Here is a 20,973-nt window from a genome sequence, read left to right on the forward strand (position 1 = left end):
GAGGGCGGGGCCCTCCCAGCACAATTTTAGCCAACAGCTATAGTTGTAAGCTTGAACCTGAGTGATGTAGGCTTGATAGAGTTCAGGTCCATGTAGTTGAGTGGGATTGAAACCCAAGCAAATGTTGTAAACATCTTGGTCATGCCCTTACTTTGCCTCATAGCATCTGCTATAAAATAAAGGCATGGCTGTGGGCGTGGTTGCTGTCTCAGAGAAGTACTGTCCCACCGAGACCTGGCTTTCATTCTCTTGTCTGTCTTTTCTAAGCCTTTCAGCCGCCCCCACTCAGGTTCACCCTTGGCCGTGCTGGCGTGGCACACTTTATAAAGATATGCCTCCACACTCCCAGGGCAGGTTCCTGCCTCAAACCCCGCCATTACAGGAAACAGCTCTGGGAAACAGCTCGGGGGAGGGTGCAGCCATTGCCAAAACAACCCCTGCAGGACTGACTTCCTCCCACTTGGTCGCCAGATTGGTCGTGATGTTACACCACCCAGGGTTTTTATATAAGTAGATTATTCATTGTACAAAGTGTTACATATATAACCATTTATCCCCCTTTGATCCCCTCCAGCCTGCCCCCACCCCAGGCCTTCACCACCCTATTGTCTGTGTCCATGGGATATATATATATATATATAGTCTTTGGTTGGTTACCTGCCACCCACCCACCTTCCCAAAAATTTACTCAAAGATTCCGCATCCTCTGGGTCTTAAAAAAGAATTTAAATTAGGGCTGACAAGGAAATACAGAAAAGATGTTTCATACAGAGCAAAGGGGGAGCACAAAGATGTTAGGGAAAGCCTGGCAAATTCAGGGTAGTGCAGTAGTCAGCTGTGGCTGGAACCCTGGAAAACTCCGAGTGTATGGAAGAGAGGAGAGAAGGAACAGCTGGAGACTAAGGAGAACAAGGAGATCCGTTTCTGTAAATGAGCCGATCCAGCCCTGTCACTTGCAAGCAGTGTGACCTGGGAAAGAATTCTTTTTGACCCAATAAGTCTATTTCTAGATGAATATGCTACAAATAACACACTCATACATACACAAAGATTTTTGCTAAAGTATCATGTAATCCAAAAATATAGAAAACAAATACCCAACAAAATAGGGTTCTTCCATACAAGAGAATACTATGACATCATTTTTTAAAATGAGGTTGATTTACATACATTAATATAAAACATCTCCTACATGCATTAAGTGAAAAACGTCAGGTGTAGATCCATGTGTATAGTGCAGTATGGTTTGTTTCTAAGAATGGAGATATACATATGGAACAAGGTGTCTTTCACCAGTGTTCCCCAAACATCTTTGGGGAAAACCTGAAGCTAGTGTGGTCCAGTGCCAATTACATCACACTCTGGGGTAAAGGTGCTGCCCTTCCATATAGCTCTGCCAGGACAGATTCCAAACCACCCCCACATCTTCAGCTCTATGAGGCTTACAAGGGTCTCTTGAGCTTTGCAAAGTTGGTTATCCAAGTGAAAGCTCCGGGTTTAGGCAAATGACACAGTGGATGACAACAATGACCTTATCATACACTATAAATGAAACTCATTCTAAAGTCTTCTACAACAATGGTGCTAGTCAGCATCTCAATGCTAACTGTCTTATCCATGTGGTTTTTCCTCCTGGACTGGGCTCCTTTTCATGAGCTCTACCAACTGCCTCTTCCTTTATACCTTCTCTTTTTTTCTTTCTCTTCCTACTCTAGGTGGCACTTAATCTACTCTTTGGAAGATTGACGCACTCTGGATCTTCATCTTTTCTCTTTCATATCTATTTTTATGGATAATCCCTTTTGCCCCCTTCAATCATATATCTGGCTTATCAGTCAAAGCCAACCTTTTCATCAACATTTGGCATTCAGCACATGGACTCTCTATTCTGCTTTTAATAAATCTTTCAAAACTTATGTGGGAATTTATTGGTTGCCTATCTCCCATTCCCAATATTACCCTGATTTTCATTCAGATATCCTTCCTTTCCCATGTAACCTATAAGGTGACCACACCTATAGATCCGGGAGTAAGCCATACTATTTCCATGGACAGCAACATTTTTTAATGAGGATGGGCATGTCACCAAAGCTATTCCAATTCAGCTGAACTTCAGGATTGTTTGCAATGCAAGACAAAAATGTTCTTTCTTCAGCGGTGGACTAGGAAATACATAACCTAACTTAGGGGCTTTGGCAGACCTTATTTGAGAGAAACCAGCTTGAAGAGGATAATGACCCATAAAGAATTAAGAGGAAAGAAGCTGTAGTCCCATTACAACCACACAGGACACCCATCCTCCTGCTGCACTTTTATTAGATGCCAGTAAATCTCTATTTCTTTTAAACAGTCTGTTAAATGCAACCAGAATGAAGCAATATACTGGTATGTACAAAGAACTCATGGGCAGATATAGAAGACACAAAAAAGAGATGTCTTTGGGGAGGAGGATCAGGGACTTGAGTGAAAGGCAATTTACTGACTCTCCTGTAGATCAATATTTTAAAAACTATATATTAATCATTACATTAAACATAAAGGATAAACTGCTAAGCTCTCAAAAAACAGCTTTTTCCTCGGAGGACTTACTAACATAGTAGGTAGATACAGTAACACCATAAAGCCTTTTAATACTACTTGGTTATATAAAATTGTTGTTCAAAGTCCTGTAGAACAAAAGTCTCTATTTGTCATCTTTCCCTTTTGTCTTTCTGTACACCATCTCTCGAAAACTGGCCAAAATGTTATTCTCTCTCTTCCGTCTCTCTTCTTGGTTGAAGGATGCAAGGGCTCTCTTCTCATCTGCACTGTAGATCTGGTTCTCTTTCCGCAGCCGTACAGCCTCCATTCTGCGATGCCTGCTACCACTCATAACATAACCTGAGCACTCAAAGGAAGCAATCTCTTCACTTGTCAACCCAATTTCACCTCTTCGTGGGATACGCTTTCCAGCTTTTACATACTCGGCCATAGCTGCACCTTCCCCTGGGAGCAGAGCGTGGCCATAGTTCAAAGGTTTCTCTTCTTGAGAGGTGAGTATTACAGGTGCTTCTGGGCCTATTAGATCCATGGTATCTGCCATATTGGAGTGATACATCCGCACATCTTCTCGAAACTCCCCTTCTGAATCCTTAGAGCCAGAGTCAGCGCGGTTTCTGTTAGTCTTCATTTTCCTGTTTGCCCCGCCTCTGTGTTTCTTTCTCTTCTCTTTGTTCTTGGCTCTCCTTTTCCCATCATCACAGCTGGGATTCGTGTCAGAGTCTGAAGCACTGTCACTATTATATTTCTTGGATTTCCTTTTGGACTTTTTCTTTCTTCTTTTCTTGTTTTTTGAACGACTGGTCTTTTTCCTCTTTTCTTCAGAGATAGAATCTGAACTGTTGGTCTTCTGAGTGTTTACCTCTTCATTGTCAAACGGGGTGTGTTCATCAGAATCCGGCTCGGGGTACTTGGGGGACAGCCCCCACACCTCCGGGGCTCCCGCCGCCCCGATCCTCTCCCTCCCCCTCAGCCTCCTCTGCCGGGCGCTCTCCTTCTCCTTCTCCTTCTCCTTCTCCTTCTCCTTCTGCAGCTCGCAGTCACTCGCCCACCGCTGGCCGCTGCCGCTCGCATAGCGGAGGGGATGGTGGTGGTGTCCGTAGGTGGAGGGAGAGGACGGGAAGGCGCAGCTGGGGAGCCCGGGGGGCAGCTGTCCGCATCCGGGGCCGCCGCGGAGGGGAGGGGTGCCCGCCGGATCCCACGGGGGCCTGAGGGCCTCCCCGCTGCGGCTGCCGGAGCGTCTGCTCCTGGAGGGGCTGCGTCGCCGTCCCCGGGCGCGAGCGGTGCCCTCCGACGAGCTGGACGGCGACACAAGCGCCATCGGCCGCGCTGTCCCGGGTAACCGACTGGTCAACGCGGACCGTCCGCGCTGGAAATGTGGCGGCTCCGTGCCCGACTGCGCACGCGCATTACCGTCCGTCCCGCGTTGCTTCCGCTTCCGGCGGTGCCAGGCGAAGCCCCAACCCGCGCACCGGGGGCGAGAGGCGCTGGTCTGGGCCGAGGCGTCGGGAGGGTTGTGTCCCGAGAGGTAAAGGGCAGGGCAGGGCCCGCGTTCGGGGTTGACGGTCCCCAACCGGAGCGGAGCCCGTGGGGACGAAACGAGAGGAGTTGGCACCACCGAGCCCTCCGCTGCCGCCCGCCCTCCCAGACGCCGGCCTTTCCCTCCACGTCCTGCCCTCCGCCTCCCTCTCACCGCCCGGATCTCAGCCCTGGACCCAGGGCCTCCCTCCCAGCTCCTCTGCTTCACCCCCGAGAGCAGCCAAAGCACGTTCGTTGCAGACGCCCAGCTCCGAGGTTCCCCCTGGAAGAAAGAACTTCTTTTGGAATCAAAGTTTGAGCTCAGCCTCTTTGCCAAGTGAGGGTCAAAGTCATGATTTTTTTTTTTATTCTTAAATTCTTTTCTACCATGAAACAAGGAAGTATTGAGCTCAGTCTTGTGGATGTCTCATTATCTAGTTAATTTTTTTCAAAAAAAAGTTGTTTTGGGACCACTTTCCCCACACACTTTGTTCACTCTCTGCAATGACAAACATTTCATACAAGATCATGTTTCCGGGCATTAAAATGCACACAGATTACTGTGCTCTTGATTCAACACAGTTAATGTTATCTACTTGGTTAGTTGACACACTTGGAACGTGATGGGAAAGCTAAGTCAGAACATAGGAATGGTACTTTTCCACTTAAAACGTTATCAACCTTGTATTCCATGGGGTGGAAATGGGACGTACTGATAACTCAGTCCAGCAAAATAACTGCAGCCACGCCTGGCTTACAATCTAGTCCCATCTCGTTCAAAGGAATCTCAGAGCTTCCTTCCATTTTAGGGGGAGCCAAGCTTATAAACCAGGCACTGTTCTAAGCACTTTTCATTAACATACACACACACAAACACACACACACACCCCTCACTTAAGGCCCTGGCCAGTGTGACTCAGTGGTTAGAACGCACCATGCACAAAAAGGGTCTCGGATTCAATCCCCAATCAGGAGCAGGTACCTGGCAAATGGGACTCCATTAAAATAAAAACCTTCTGCACAGAAAAAGAAACCATCCCAAGAAAACAGCAAGAAAGCCCACTGCATGGGAGAACATATTTGACAATGTTCTCTCCGATAAGGGTTTCATCTTCAAAATTTACAGGGAACATAAGACACTGGGGGTAGGGGAGGCCAGGGGATTGTCAAGGGCGGGAAAAAAAGGAGACATATGTAATACTCTTTGTAATACTTTAAGCAATAAAACAATTTTAAAAATTTACAGGGAACTCATACAACTTAACAAAACAAATATAAACAATACAATTTTAAAAAAATGGACAAAGGACCTAAATAGACACTTTTCAAAACAGGACATACAGAAAGCCAAGAGACCTATGAAAACATGCTCAAAGTCACTAATGATCCGAGAGATGCTAATCAAAACAACAATGAGGTACCATCTCACACTTGTAAGATGTCTATCATTAAAAAAATCAGCAAAGAGGATGTGGAGAAAAGGGAACCCTCGTACACTGTGGGTGGGAATGCAGACTGGTGCAGCTACTGTGGAGAACACTATGGAATTAATTTCCTCAAAAAGTTAAAAGCGGAACTCCCATTTGATCCAGTAATCCCACTTCTAGGACTATATCCCAAGAAACCAGAAACACTAATCAGAAAGAATATGGGCACCCCTATGTTCATAGCAGCACAGTTTACAATAGCTAAGATTTGGAAACGGCCTCAGTGCCCATCACCAGATGAGTGGAATAAAAAACTATGGAACATCTACACAATGGAATACAATACTATTGTAAAAAATAAAGAGGGAACTCTTACCATTTGCAAGAGCATGGATGAGCCTGGAGACCATTATGCTAAGCAAAATAAGCCAGTCAGAGAACGATAAATATCACATGATCCCACTCAATTGTGGAATATGATAAACAACATAAACTGATGAACAAAAATAGAGCCAGAGGGGAAAATATGTATATATATATTTAAAAAGAGATCTACATTTTTAAGAATATATTTTTATTGATTTAAGAGAGAAAGGGAGAGGGGGAGAGAGAGAGAAACATCAATGATGAGAGAGAACCATCGATCGGCTAATCTCTGCACGACTCCCCAGTGGGCCTAAGCCGGCAGTCAGACATCCCTCTCACAGTCTGGGGCTATCGCAGTCCAGGACCCCTCGCTCCTTACCGCCTGCCTGCAGCAGAGGCGGGAGAGGCTTCCACCACCATTGCTGTGCTCGCCAGCCGTAAACCGAACTTCTGCCTGAGTGGTGCTCCCCCTGTGGGCACGCACTGCCCATCAGGGAGCAGCTCCTGCATTGACCATCTGCCCCCTGGTGGTCAGTGCATACCATAGTGACTGGTTGTTCCGCTGTTTGGTTGATTTGCACATTAGGCTTTTATTATATAGAACTAGAGGCCTGATGCATAAAATTCATGCAAGGGGCTTGGACCTCACAGCCCCGGATTCATCTAGAAGGTCGTCCGGAAAGTCGTCTGAAAGGTCGTCTGGACAGTTGTTCTGCTGTTCAGTCTAACTAGCATATTATCTCTTTATTATATAGGATTACTATTCCCATTTACTACAGATTGAGAAAATCAGAAAGAAAGAGATGAACTAATTTACCAAGATCATCCAACAAGAATGTATTAAAAGCAGATGTTTGAGCAGAGGTAACTTGGCGGGAAAGTCTTTGGAAATAACCACAATGCTAGACTGTAAATGAGCTCTGGAAAGAACCCAGAAGAAAGGAAGCAGAAGAGAACAGGTCCTTGATGTTGGGGAGTAGAGAGTTTCTGGAAGCGGAAAGCCTTTAAGTCTGTTGCCTGTGAGGAGTCATGGAGAGTGGTCGTGTGTGTGTGTGTGTGTGTGTGTGTGTGTGTGTGTCTAGTTATTGTGGAAGGAGCAATCTCAATCGCTTTGCTGCCCACAATGTGTTAATGATGAGAAGAAAGTGAGGGTGAGGACTAAGGTCAGAGATGAGTGCTTCTTTTCAAGTAGTTTTGGCCTTGAAGGGGAGGAAAGAGAATGGCAGCTGAGGGGATAGGGAGGAGGGACTGCCTCTATTCTCCATAAGCCAATGCCTGGCGAAGTTTCTCAGGTCCTCCTGCCCAGAGCTCCAAGGACGTTCTGCTTTCTGCTTATAAATTGCTGTCAATTTAATGCCACCTCTTGAGTCAACCTCGTCTCTGAGCACTTACGTCCCTGCGGAATCTGTACAGAGTATTTCTCATGACACAGAGCCTGTCATTCTTCCTCTTCCCCTCCTTTGTCCCCAGAGTGGAAGTTAAGGACATGGTTGCTAAAGGAAAAGCCACCGAGAGGTGCTCCCTGAAGAGCCCAGGGAGGCGATTCCCACTCGGGCCTGCCTCAGTTTCCCACCATCTTCAGCAGCGCATCCTTGGGATTCCACAAGGCTTCCTGGAGAAACCCCTGCAGCTGCGCCCTACTATTGGACGGACTTACAGCAACCTCCCCCTTCCAGGGATCTTCTGCGGAACAACTCCAGCTGCAGGGAGGTCCGTGTGCAGCCTGAGAAAGTGGGGGTGGGGGAGGGGGGAGAGCGGGGCTCTGGACGCGCCACGTGAGCCTTGGGGATTCTGGCGGTAAAGGTGGAGGAGGAGGAGGACCTGGCTCTGGAGCTGTTCCGTCAGCGCCTTTGTGGCTTCCTCTAACCGGAGACCACCCCCCCCACCCCCCCAGCCAGCTCCCCAAGCGCACAGCAAGGAGCAGATGCTAGAACTAGACTTGTACTCCTGCAACACCTCCCACTTGCTGTAGTGATGGAAATATGTCTGATGCTAACAGCAACCTTACAACAGCGACAATTTAAAGTTTCTCATCACCCTGGCATGTACGTTGCTGTGAATGCCAAACATTAGGGCCTTTTTCGTTTATACGCTTACAAATTACAAAATATATACACACTTAGGATTGCTGTAAAACCTTGGCATAGCTAATTTTTCTACTTACAATGCTAATATTTCATACATTAAATATATGTAGGCCATAGTTTCTCAATGGGATTTTTAAAAAATATATTTTTGTTGATTTCAGAGAGGAAGAGAGAGAAACATCTATGATGAGAGGGAATCATTGATTGGCTGCCTCCTGCACATCTGACCGAGCCCACAACCCAGGCATGTGCCCTTGACTGGAATCAAACCAGGGACCCTTCAGTCTGCAGGCTGACGCTCTACACACTGAGCCAAACCAGCTAGAGCTCAATGGGATTTTTTGTGTCCTGTGCACACAAGATGTTTAGCTGCATCTCCAGCCTCTACCCACTAGACACCAGATGCATTCCAGCCGTCCACCAACAATGTCTCCCAAAATGCCCAATTTCTCCAGTTGAGAACCAATGACTGGCACGACCTAAAAGCCTGTTATCAAGTATTTTTGCAACAACACAGTGATCTTTAGTGTCTGATATTTTCTTTCTTGATAAAGAAATAAGTCTGCCAAACAAATGGGGAGTTCATATTTCAACTTTTCACATATGCTTCTTAAAATTGGAATTTTTGGCTTTAGTCTTGGGTATAGGTAGTTAATGATGGACTATGGAAATAGGTCTGTTCCCAAAGTAATAAGAAGAGATATACATCCTTGAAGACAGTGTAAAAATTTCTTTAGGTAACACAATAAATTACACACACAATTGGACAAGTATTTATTAAATGCCTACTGTGTGCTCAGCACCATATTAGGCAATAGGGGTGCAGAGATACAAATGTAACATTACTATTCCTGCCCTCAAGGAGCTTACAATTTAATTTTGGAAATAAATACAAATGTGAAGCTATTATACAGAGTGCTGGAAAATGATTACAAACCTACATGTTATTAGTAAGTGCATGGGCCACAGTATAAACTGAAAAGATCAGTGCTGAGGCAGCACAGAATAGGGAGTCTTAGTGTGGGTGAAGTCAGTCAGGGAGGGCTTACTCAGAAGATATAAAGGAAACCAGACTTTGAAGGGGGTTATGAACATGAGCTGGGGCCAAAGAGCAATCTAAGGAAAAGGAACAGCATCAGAAAGGCACAGAGGCACGGTCAAGGGCCTGTAAGACAACAGTGAAGGTCACAGAAAGTGTGACTGTGATGCTGTAAGGGGACATGTTGGAGAAGGAGGCTGCTACACACAGAGCATAGAAGGCAGGTAATGGAGAACTTGGAACATCACTGCTTTGATGAGAATTATGTGCTGGGTGTTCTTGAGTGAAAATAAGACAATGAAAATGGAGTTTGAGAAAGATCATCTTGGATGCCTACAAGATGCAGATCTTAAAGAGCACGGACGCTAGAAAGAAAGAATTGCAATAACCTGGGCCCCAGATAACACAGATCTGAAAAAACTCCCATGAGAAAATGTCAGAAATGGAAGGTTTTACACATTTTATGCTGTAGATGAACTTATTACTGTCACCACAAATGTCCATCTGTAATCGTGCAGCCTCAGGAGAAAAGTTAGAATTGGAACAACTTGGCACGATTTTGAACATGTAGAATGGAGACCAGAACAAGACACCTACAAGATTGTGATAAGAAACATAGCCCTAGCCGGTCTGGATCAGTGAATAGAGCATCAGCTCACAGATTGAGGGCTGCTGCGTTTGATTCCGGTCAAGGGCACATGCCTTGGTTGCAGGCTCAATCCTCGGGGTTCATGTGGAAGGCAACCAATTGATCTGCTTCTTTCACACTGATGTTTTTCTCTCTCTGTCTCTCCTCCTCCCTGACACACTATAAAAATCAATGGAAAAATATCCTTATGTGAGAATTAATAGAAAAAAAGAAAACAAAGGATGGTGAGTCTAATCAGGATAACGAAATTAAGTAATGGTGCCTATATAAAAGGAAAATGGTATTTGGGGGAGAAAGAGTGATGAGTTCTGTTTTCAAAGATCAAGTTGTGTTGGGAGACAGTGGAAAATGTGGTTACTGACAATCAAAATGGATAAACTAGAGTGAGGACAGAAAAGCTAGTGAATATGTTCAGTGGGGAGGAGAAAAATAGAGAAAAGCTAGAAATTGGAGAAAAATGACCAAAAAGTGTCCCACAAGCCAAAGGAGAAGAGAATTTCTGCGATACAAGGTAAGTTCCACAGTACAGTATGAAATACAGATCAAGGATAAGAACTAAAAAAGGCATGACATTATCAAATGGTGACTCTGAGGACATTTCAGTAATCAAAGTAAAAACCGAGATGTGACTCAAGAGTAATAAAGAGTTTTCCCATGTGGTTTATCTAGTGAGAATACCTGAAGGAATGCTTATTGCAGTGATAACACTACTAAAACAGTTACAACCACACAACTGAAAGACAGTCCCTGTGGATGTGTGAACTCTGATGTTACTTTAAATTAGCCTCCAAGATGAAATGTTGTCCTGCCGACGATGACTTTACCGTGGTCTTTGCTGGATTACAGATGGAGTGTGCACCCAAATTAAGAAAAACGAGCAACTGTGAAGCGAGGTACTTGAGAGATCACAACTGTGAAATATTAAGCTAATGGCAAGAGGCGTGTGAGGTGCTGGCCACCAAAGGGGGTCCAGGGCAGTAACAAGGTTCTCCTAGTCAGGAACCTGTGAGAGCAGCACTGAGATGGGCTAGAGGGATGAGGGCACCTTCTCCCATGTGACACCACAACTAGAATGGTGTAAAGCACCCATCTACCACAGCGTGCAGTGGGGAGGTGGAAAGGAGAGCCAGATGTCACCACAAGGGGCAACCATCCAAGCTCAAGAGCAGTTGGACTGTCTGCACTCACCTTCCTGTGCACAGTCACACAACCATCGCTAATGCAGCACTTCCTTGGCTGACTCAGGGCCTGGGGCTTGGGGTGGAGGACACTTGTGGTGTTCAGTGACTGAGTGGAGTCAGTGAAGGTGACATATGGAGAAAAATGCTGGAGTACTGTTAAAAATATAGCATTCTGAGTATGAGTGGGAATATGAATTTCACTGATCACCAAGAACATTACAAGAAAATGCACACCTAAGCTTGAAAACCTGTCTGTAAAAATTTTACCTAGAACTAGATTCTTAGAAAGCTAAATGCACATCTAAGTCTCACAGAGGCTGCTGCGCACTCTACAGCAAGCTTCCTAGGAAGAAAAAGAGCACACACATGCCCCTCCGGGTGACTAACCAAAAAGGGGGTCACAGAGGTGGGAGGAAGCAGAGGAGCCAGGAGCAGCCTGACTTGAATCTACAGCTACTCACACAGAAGACAAAAGTTTGGTGTTAGGTGCCTCAAGCCACAAGCAACTCACTCTTTAAGCTTCTAAGGGGTACGCCGGGCCATCAGACACCTCCCAGAACAGTCAAGCTAATCCACCTGCATTGAGGCACTGGGCCAAAACTACTCAAGAGCTATTCTAACCGCCCCTGCTATAGATTCTGACCCTGCATCAGGTCACAATGATGACAAACTTTCTGCCTTTTTACTACACTGAAAGACCTCTCACCAGCATGTGGTTCCTTTACTGTTGAATAATGCCCAAACTATGACTCAAGTTTTCCCCTAAACTCCTATGGTCTCAGATTTTTCTGCAGTGTGGATTCTCTGATGTCGAATGAGACTGGACCTCTGAATAAAAGCTTTCCCACACTCATTACATTGATAGGGCTTCTCCCCTGTATGAATTCTCAGATGCTGAATGAGGCCAGTGTTCCCATTGAAAGCTTTCCCACATTCTTTGCATTTATAGGGTCTTTCTCCAGTGTGGATTCTCTGATGCTCAATAAGGCCTGACTTCTGACTAAAGGCCCTCCCACACTCATTGCATTTGTAGGGTTTTTCCCCAGTGTGGCTTCTCTGATGGCCAATAAGATGTGAGCTCCGCCTGAAGGTTTTCCCACACTCATCACACTCATAGGGCTTCTCCCCAGTGTGGATTCTCTGATGTCCAATGAGATGTGAACTATGACTGAAGGCTTTCCCACACTCATTACATTCATAGGGTCTCTCCCCACTGTGGATTCTCTGGTGCAGAATGAGGCCCGCACTCTGACTGAACGCCTTCCCACACTGGTTGCACTGATATGGCTTTTCCCCAGTGTGGATTCTCTGGTGCAAGATCAGGCCTGTGTTTTGACTGAAGGCTTTGCCACACTCCTTACAGTGATAGCGTTTTACTTTGTTGTGGATATCCTGATGGGAAAGAAGGGCTGACCTGTAACTGAAGGCTTTCCCACACACATTACACTGATAGGGTTTCTCCCCAGTGTGGATTCTCCAGTGGCGAACAAGGCCTGAGCTCTGAGCAAAGCTCTTTCCACATTCATCACATTTATGCCGTCTCTCCTGGGTGGGATTCCCCCGCTGCCTCTCTAATCTGCCCAGAAGGTCTTGGGCTTCTCCACGCTCAAGACCCCCGATAATATCACCATTGCATTTCGCAGCTGTCTCTCCATGTAGTTGGGCTCCGGTAGATATTACCTGTTTTGAAGCTAATTCCTTGTTCTCATTCCTGGTTTCACCACCTGAAACAAAAATGTAATAAGTCATCAAACAAATGTCACTTCCTATTCTTTGTTAGGGGAAAGGAATCAAAGATAGGAGAAAAGGAAAATAAATATGGAACAGCTACACAAATTGCAAAGCTTACATTTGTCTCCAACATGCCTTCAAACATGAAGAGATAGGAGCAAGTCAAACCCAAGTACCACCGGCTAACTGGGGAAGAAGTGCCATGAAAAGGAGAAGTTATTGGAAGGGGACTAAAGCAGGGAAGGGAAAGCTGAGGAGAAGTGGAAGTCAGGAAGTGGGAAGGTAGATGGAACAACAAGAAGATATAATGAGTGGGACAAAAATGGAAAAAAATCCCCAAACAGTCATAAAAAGGAAGGAGCACAAGAGGCCTAAGTGAAAGAAATCTATGTAAATATCCTATGGGAACTGGGGGCAGAAGAAAAGAGTGAACTCAGACAGGACTAAAAGAGCAAGCTAAGTCAGTCCTGGATTCGAGTCCTGGTTCCACTTTAAACCTCAAGAAGTCTCAATATTGTATTTTTATGTTGAATCCTGAATTTACAATCAACTATCTTTCAGAAAGCTCACAATGTAATTACATCAAAAACAAGCCAACAGACAAATGAACCAACAAAAAACCTTAACTATGATTAATAACCAGAGCACCACTCACCCAGGGAGAACATGCTTCTGTAACTCTCTTGCCTGTCAGCTCCCTTCAGATCCTTCTGTGACGGATTAAGAAGCCACTCCTCTCGAATCAGGGACACGGCCATGTCTTCAATCTTCTCCAAAGTCTGAAACAAAATAAACTCCCATTTGAGGACTGGATTGTTCCACAGCTTAAACCCAAAGTGCCAGTGACGCCCCAGCGTTAGACAGGGTCCAGACCTGGGAATGTACTGATCAGCTGGGAAGAAGACGTAACAGGTCAAATATCAACCTGCCTCTATTCAAAAGGATGTTGGGCAAGTTCTTGGGTGAGCTCTGCTGCAGGCAGTCCACACACAGGCTATAAGCCATGATCATGACCAAGGACAGCGATGGGGCTTCAGTGAGAAGGAGCACGACTCACCTGGAACCCTGCTGTTAGAAGTGACGCAGCCATCTGGTTTCCAGGACTTTCTTTCTGGGAAGGGGTGGGACTATGAGAAGCAGATACAGCTGAGGAGGAGAAAGAAGCTATGAATGAGGCCAGCCTTGCGTTGTGCTTGCAGAAGTCACCAGTAACTCATTATAAAATTATCTGTATTTAAGCCAAAACGCATGCCAGATACTACTAGGAAATGCTGATAGGTTGGCTCTGGCTCTAGACCTCTGGTTGTCCATAAAGCATCCACACTCTGATGTCCCTCTCAGCCTGACGCTGCACATAAAACATACAAATTGCATGGCTTCCTAACAGGAACTGCTGCATAATTTCTCCTCTGACCAAAGCCACATTCTATCCTTGTGCTGGTTACAGGATCCCTTTAGGTCCCAGGCTCTTGGCAAACTCTATTTACTGTGATTTTCACAAATGTCTACACAACTGCCAGTATCTGCTGCCAGATACCAGACAGCACAGCACAAAACCAGCAGCAGGCCTCAGCACATCACACAAGAATTATATTGATAAATGAAACTGCTTCTATGTTTCTTCTCCAGAAATATTAAAAAGCCAATTTTATAGAACAAACTTCTATAAGCCACACATGTAAAACCATAACAAATGCAAGACAGGACTGAGCTAGGACTGGGATGTGCTGTTCTGTAAGGAAGTAAGTTCTCAAACAATGATGGGAAATGCCAAACGGATATAGGAGTCAGACTGAAGGGGCCTCCTCTGGCAAATCTAAGACAATTTACGCTTCAAAATAATGGTAGTAACAACATATTCATGGGAAAGAATAGAATTTCTGAGTCCATACTGATAAATAAAATTAAAACAGGGAGAAGGGAACACTCTCCATTATAAGAAACAAATCAACGTAGAAGGAGTAACAGAAAGTTATCATTTTATAACTTGCTTTTTAATCACTGATTCAGTCAAGAAGCATCAATTACTATTCAAAGTAGTATTTTAGCAATAATACTGTAATGAGGACCAGGCTACTTACACAGACTCAAGAGTATCTCCCCACAAGTTACTTATTAATTACAAAAAGAAAAATAGTAACCCAGCAAAAATAACCTCAACCAAGTCACCAAAATTATCATCAGCAATAACAGGAAAAATTGCTGCTGTGTCCCTGAGGACACAACCTCACTTCTGAGTGTTCCTGCCAGATAGACAGAAAGCTGGATAACTAAAGTGTTGTCTTGGACTGGACTCTGGACGAACACTATTGGAACCACAGGCAAAATAGGAATGTGAGCTGTGGATGAGATGAGTGTTGTATCAATGATACGTCTGATTGTTTGAGGAAATACATACTGAAATATTAACAATTAAAGTGGCATGATGATACCAATAAACCTCAAAAACTTTTTTTGGCAATACAATGGGGTAACAGAAATGTATGAATACATAGAAGTTGTCAAATTCTTTAATTTGCTCGTGAGTTCAGCCTTGGGATTGACAGTCCGTATGTGAAGCCTACATAAACATTGACACCACAACTATGAATGGTCTGTAAAGAGTGGTTCCCCAGAAACAAGATGGGGTTCCCTCCTACTCCCTCCTTATCAGGGAAACCCGGCTCCTCACCTCTGTCTCGGGGCCCGTGGAGCCCGGGAGCTATGTGCCCGGTTGCTGGAGGCTGGAGCGGAGCGTCTGGAGGCTCTAGTGCGGGTTCCGAGTGCGCCACCTCCTCCCAGAGGACCCTGTGACCATGTGCACGAGCCGGGACCTGGACACAATGAGCAGTTGCGTTATAAGGAATCCCTCTGAGAAACGAGGTGAAGAGGGATAAAAGTACATTTTCAGGACACGTGCTCGGCAAGGAAGCAGCAGACCTCACTGATTTCCTCCAGCAGCAAAGAGTACAAACACATTGATTTGCACAGAAACCAAAGGAAAACATCTGCTGACGCCCTCCCTGTGCCCAACACGTACTTTGCACTCCCAAGGCCAGGGAAGAATGATCATCAGGAACAAAGCAGAGCTATTCAGTAGGAAAAACCTTCTGATGAGGAATTAAGAAATCTCAGTTCTGGTCTCAGATCTACCTTTAATGTTTGGGTGACCCTGAAAAAGTAATTTAAGCTATCTATGCACCTTGCAAATAGGAGCAATAATGTAGTGTAGGGATGTGATAAGGATAAAAAATGGATTTATACCTTAAAAAAAATTAATTCTGTAAATATAAGCCATGCCACACTATGACTGCTCTCATCCTCCAACAGCAGGAATGCATGCCTAGCATTTCTGCTCGCACTGTGGTGCCACTGCCTCTGCACCCAGTCTCCAGGATGCCCAGGCACAGCACACATACTGCCTGCCACTTACTGGCCGTCCTAGGATGTCAATCTGCCTCTCCAGATCCTCCAATAGGGTCACCACCTCCTCCCCACTCTCCAGCTGATGTTCCTTCACCAGGGCCTGCAGCTCCATGGGCAGGATGCTCAGGAACTGCTCCAGCACCAGCAGCTCCAGGATCTGCTCTTTGCTGTTCAAATCTGGCCTCAGCCACTGATGGCAAAGTGCCCGGAGTTGGATCAGAGCTTCTCGGGGTCCTTGTGTCTCCTGGTAGCACAGCTTCCTGAATCGCAGGCGGAACAGCTCTTGGCCAGGAGGGTTGTGTTCATGTGGACTGGATTCCTGGTCCCAACCATGATCCTCCTCGACCTTGACAATTACAAGGTCCTCTTCAGGAGCCTGGTTGGATGGAGATGGGGCTAAAGACTTTCTTGATTCTGCAGCCATGTAGGGCCGGGAAAGATGAGGAGACTTGCTTCCACCACCTTCTTTATCTTCTTAAGAGAAGGACCTTCTAAGGGGCTCTCCTTTAAAGGACAGAAAATGCAACTGTTAGGGGAAGTCAAAGGTCACAGTGATTTACTAAGACATCTTAACAAGCTCCCTACCATGCCATGGACATCACAGCTCAGTTGTTTAAGGGACCCTCTGCACTCTTGCGGAAGGATTGCCTTACCTCCATAGCCTTCTGTCACGCTCACTCATGTAGGGAATAATCCCTTCTTTCTGTTCTCTCTCATTGGGGATGTGGAACATGGGTAAACAAGGTCAGGAAACCTGATTGACTGCATCTAATAGAAGTTCTGGCCCTCAGAGCGGCTGACAAATTCTTTCAGCATTTGCACACCAGCTGTACTGTTTCTACACACTTCAGCTCTCAACCTGTCCCCCACTCTCAACAGATGAGACTAATCTATTTATATAAAAGCCTAAGTCACCATTACGAACAAATGACCAGAATGACGGGAACGAGTGGTTGACCAGTCACTAGGACGCACACTTACCACAGGGGGGCAGACGCTCCACACAAGAGCTGCTCCCTGGTGGTCAGTATGCTTCCACAGTGGGAGCGCTGCTCAGCCAGAAGGCGGGATCAGGGAGCCTCTCCAGCCTCTGCAGCAGTGCTACTGAGCTGCAGCAGCAGCAGCAGCAGCAGGTGCAGTGAGACTGGCGTGAGTGGGAGCGGCATGGCGCCCAGACCCGGCTCAGGCTCCTCCTCGGCTGCCTGCCACTTAGCGCACTGCTACATCCCTTGTACACCCTAAGCCTGCAGTTATAATCTCCAGAGAACGGTTGAAGCGTTAAAGCGCGGACACTTGGAGTAAGCAGGACGAGCCTGATATTGCCACCTGTAGCAGTCAAGTGGAATGAAGTTAACTAGAAGAGGACGTTCTGCCAAGAAAAGGCGGGAGCCTGCAAGCAGGCCACGTCAGAACAAAGTCTTGTAAGCAAGACTTATTGTTCAGAGGCAGAACTTTCCTTGAGGTGATAAATAGTCCATGAGGGCGTGGAAAGTTCAAGGGAGGGTGCACTGCTGCAGGTGGAAAGGGTCTTTGTATAACAAAGGAAATTACTAGTGTCATGCATAACTTAGCTCTGATGATCTCATACGCATGCCTGTTCATCACTGTCACTTGCTGTACTCCCCAAATAAAAGCCATGAGGGCTTTGGGGGCTTTGCTACTTGCCTGACTAGCAATAGCCCTCTGCTTCTCTAACTTCATCCTGCAGGCCAAGCTTGCCTCAGCGTCTCAGTTCACAAAGAACATCAATACCACCAGGCTCTTGGAACTCTGCCTCGGGCATCGAGATCAAATCTCATCCCTTACCGACTGCCCTGGACCTACAGAGGAAGGCAGCAACAAAACAATGGCCACAAGCGGCAACTGACAATCGGGGTAAAAGTCAAAGAGAGATGGATCTGAAGGGTGGGGATGTGGGCAACAGAGCACCCCTACCCCCCAAAATCCCCAACTTTGTATTGTTCACGTCAGAGTGTCTCTTATCCGGCTCCGAGTGGTGGAAAGCGTCCAGCACAGCCCAAGGTGTCCACCGGGGACCTCCAGGCCGGCAAGGCATGACCCTGGCTGCAGAAGGGACACTTGCAAATATTTTTTCAGGAAGCTTCGGGGAGAATAGACTACCCATGTGACTTCCCAGTGGCTCAAGGGGACATGGAAACTCCCCGGGCACTCGGGCGTGGGCTCCTAATTTCCTTTCAATGTGCACGAATCCCTGCACCAGGCCACTAGTTTCCAAATAATTTAGCTCAAGGTACTGACAAGGACTGTCCTTTTCCTCCTGACATTCATTACCCTGGCTGGGCTCCCACCTTCCCTCCCATCTCAGGGCTAACTTCTAGTGTGGACCTTCTTTCCACCTTTGTCTCTTTAGAACACCTGGTCCTGCATCTCCAAGGAACCTGGATGCCCCGTCACCACCTGCAACCCCAAAGTCAGGTCCCCAACACTACTGACCTACCAGAATGTTTTATTATTTTTAATTATTTTTTAAAAATATATTTTATTGATTTTTTACGAGAGCAAGGGAGAGGGATAGAGAGCTAGAAACATGAATGAGAGAGAAACATCGATCAGCTGCCTCCTGACTGGGGATGTGCCTGCAACCAAGGTACATGCCTATGGGGAGCCGATATAGGGTTAAGCCTCGGACTGACCTGTTGGCAAAGTCACAAACAGGTCTTCCGAGTCTTAAACAACCCAATCCGAGAGGTGGCCGCTGATTTACATGCGCCATCATTTAAAAAATAAAAAAGGGGGAATTTGCCAGAAGCCGCTCCATCCTTGCTGCTTGACACAGTCGCTGCAGGGAAGAAACATCTGCACAGCATATGTTTCAAGGGACCTGGGTTATATGGCATACTGTTCTTAATATGTTTGCTCCCCTTCTTGGCGCTATGTGTTTTAACTAAGGTCACTTCTCCGAGAAAGGTTGTTTCCCCAGGTGGGGATTTTTCCCTGGAGTTAGGGATTAACAGGACTAAGGAAGGGAATCAATAAAACCCCTTAACTAAGTGCCAGGTGGGTAGTTTACCACCTTAACTATGAACAATCACGCTTAAGCTACATAATCTTTACTTAGCATAATCTCCTTCAGTTACTTCCTTGTAGCTTAACAGAAATAGAGTAGTGACCTTGGAATGGAGATAACAAACGCCCTAACCTTTGGAATAGAATGGATAGGATTAAAATCAAATGGTATAAAAACAGATGTAACAGGAGAATAAAGAGAGAGCCTCACTATGCAGATCAACTGAACGCTGTCTCTGTGTCATTCCTTCTTTGCCAACTCCGTCCACACCTTTGGGAACCCCTGGACCTGTTGGGGCTGGACCCCAACACATGACCCTGACTGGAATCAAACCTGGGACCCTTCAGTCCGCAGGCCGACGCTCTATCCACTGAGCCAAACCAGTCAGGGCCAGAATTTTTTATAAATAAAGTCATACAGCAGGAAGCCTTTGGAGTCTGGCATCTTTCACTCAGCATAATACATTTGAGATCATCGATGTCGTTGCATGTTATCAGTAGTTTATTCTAATATATGTTTGTTTATCCACTTCCCCGTTAAGACAAATCAGTGTATGCACACCTGTATTTATTAAGCTGGTAAGCACCTTGTGGATAAAGACTGCTTCCCACATCTCCTTTTAACAATACCCAGTCACTTTACTGATTTAGAAATTAGAAAGGTCAATCTGTAAGGCTTCTTCTGACTTCAAACTCTATAACCCTGGGAACTACTGAAGGCATAACTCAGTTTGTAAGAGCATTAATTGTTCAATAGGTGAGAAGAAAGTTTTCTTCTTTCAGACTAATTAAGTCTAATTTGGGATGTTTGGGAACTGAAAAATAAAACAAGAAAAAATATTTTACAGGTTTATAAGAGTAAGAAAAGGTGGGCGAAGCAAACACTGTGCTACTTTGGCGTATCTCAGACCACAGAGGCTGAATGCTTTGGCACCCACATTTTTCACTTAAACACGTCAGAAATTCAAAGGATGCTTGCCTTTGTTAAAACTGTTATTATTGGGCTCCGTTTGGAGGCAGTGGCGGCAATTGCTCAGGAGATACCCGAGTTGTAAAGGGGCACCTGCTTCCGTGAGTTTTTCTATTAAACGGGATAATTTCGAATAAGGCTGAGCTCTGCACTGCCCCGCCGATGTCAGAAATGTTTCTTAATGTACAATTATCCAGGCACCACCACCATTTTCTGAATTCTCTACAAAGAGCTGAATAACGTAATAGCAAAAATAGGTTTCCATAGATAATTGGGGCTTCCCTAAGCAAAATATGTCTTTTTTAAAAATGATAATTTTATTGTGACGGAATGCAACATTGCTGTGTAAAAGTAATTCACTTGGTGGAAACAGCTGTAAAAAGACAATGTGGGAGCCTTTTCCTATTTTAGTACAAATAAACTGGACTGCAAAGAACACCACTAATCCATGAGCGATGAAGAAACGAACCCTCATGAAAGGTTCCCCGGCAAGAAGTTTGGGGACGCGTATATGGCCGGTGGCGATCCCCGTAGTCCGGGCGACACCTCGGTCCGGCCCCGCTCGGAACCTCAGGCGTTCCCAGCAGCGGGCGGTCTGGCCACAAAGCGCCCTTCGGGCCCGCGGCGAACGGTACTTACCGCGAGGACTGGGCGCGGCCCAAGGCGGGGAAGGGAGACTGCGAATGGCGGACGGACCAGGGGGAAGAACGGGTAGGAAAGGGGGCGAGAGCCGTACCCGACCAGGACCTCCGGCCCCCAACTTCCACATCAGCTGGGGGACACCAGCAGTCAATGCGCAGCTTGTCCAGACACTTCCGGCACCTCTAGGAATCCGGGAGGACTGAAAGCTCTATGGTCGGCGCCCCGGGCTCCTCCCGCGCCTGCGCGTCGCAGGGTCTCTGGGCCGCGGAGCCGAGGCCGCACCTGGAGGGAAGGGACCCATGGCGCTGATCGCCGGTCTCGGGTGGTGCCGTTTAGATGCCCCTGTAGTTGGGTATTCTCTTCAAATACATATCTAGTCTTTGAAGAATTCCT

At 46.1% G+C, this 20,973-nt stretch overlaps 2 protein-coding genes across 2 annotated transcripts; both read right to left on the reverse strand.

The window, feature by feature from the left end:
* Positions 1-604: 604 nt before the first annotated feature.
* On the reverse strand, positions 605-3,899 carry NKAPL (NFKB activating protein like). Its single transcript, XM_070395816.1, has one exon. The coding sequence runs from the start codon at positions 3,857-3,859 to the stop codon at positions 2,684-2,686; it is 1,176 nt and encodes a 391-aa protein (XP_070251917.1). The 5' UTR covers positions 3,860-3,899; the 3' UTR covers positions 605-2,683.
* Positions 3,900-8,518: 4,619 nt separating this feature from the next.
* Positions 8,519-20,693, reverse strand: ZKSCAN8 (zinc finger with KRAB and SCAN domains 8). Its single transcript, XM_070397150.1, has 6 exons — positions 20,578-20,693; positions 15,949-16,445; positions 15,208-15,349; positions 13,594-13,682; positions 13,192-13,315; positions 8,519-12,529 (listed from the first exon to the last, which is right to left on the reverse strand). The coding sequence occupies exons 2-6, from the start codon at positions 16,363-16,365 to the stop codon at positions 11,568-11,570; spliced, it is 1,734 nt and encodes a 577-aa protein (XP_070253251.1). The 5' UTR covers positions 16,366-16,445; positions 20,578-20,693; the 3' UTR covers positions 8,519-11,567.
* Between the last annotated feature and the right edge of the window lie 280 nt (positions 20,694-20,973).

This window comes from Myotis yumanensis, unplaced genomic scaffold (genome assembly GCF_028538775.1).
Source record: "Myotis yumanensis isolate MYYU_CA2020_CCGP unplaced genomic scaffold, mMyoYum1.0.hap1 SCAF_17, whole genome shotgun sequence".
Lineage (NCBI taxonomy): Eukaryota > Metazoa > Chordata > Mammalia > Chiroptera > Vespertilionidae > Myotis > Myotis yumanensis.

What these genes read in the sequence shown, in the direction of transcription:
- NKAPL (XM_070395816.1), bottom strand. Translation starts at nt 3,859, where the DNA reads ATGGCGCTTGTGTCGCCGTCCAGCTCGTCGGAGGGCACCGCTCGCGCC.
- ZKSCAN8 (XM_070397150.1), bottom strand. Translation starts at nt 16,365, where the DNA reads ATGGCTGCAGAATCAAGAAAGTCTTTAGCCCCATCTCCATCCAACCAG. An exon ending in CCACGGGCCCCGAGACAGAG is followed by an intron (nt 13,683 to 15,207) that starts GTGAGGAGCCGG and finishes TCTCCTCCTCAG; the next exon opens with CTGTATCTGCTTCTCATAGT. An exon ending in TTCTAACAGCAGGGTTCCAG is followed by an intron (nt 13,316 to 13,593) that starts GTGAGTCGTGCT and finishes ATTTTGTTTCAG; the next exon opens with ACTTTGGAGAAGATTGAAGA.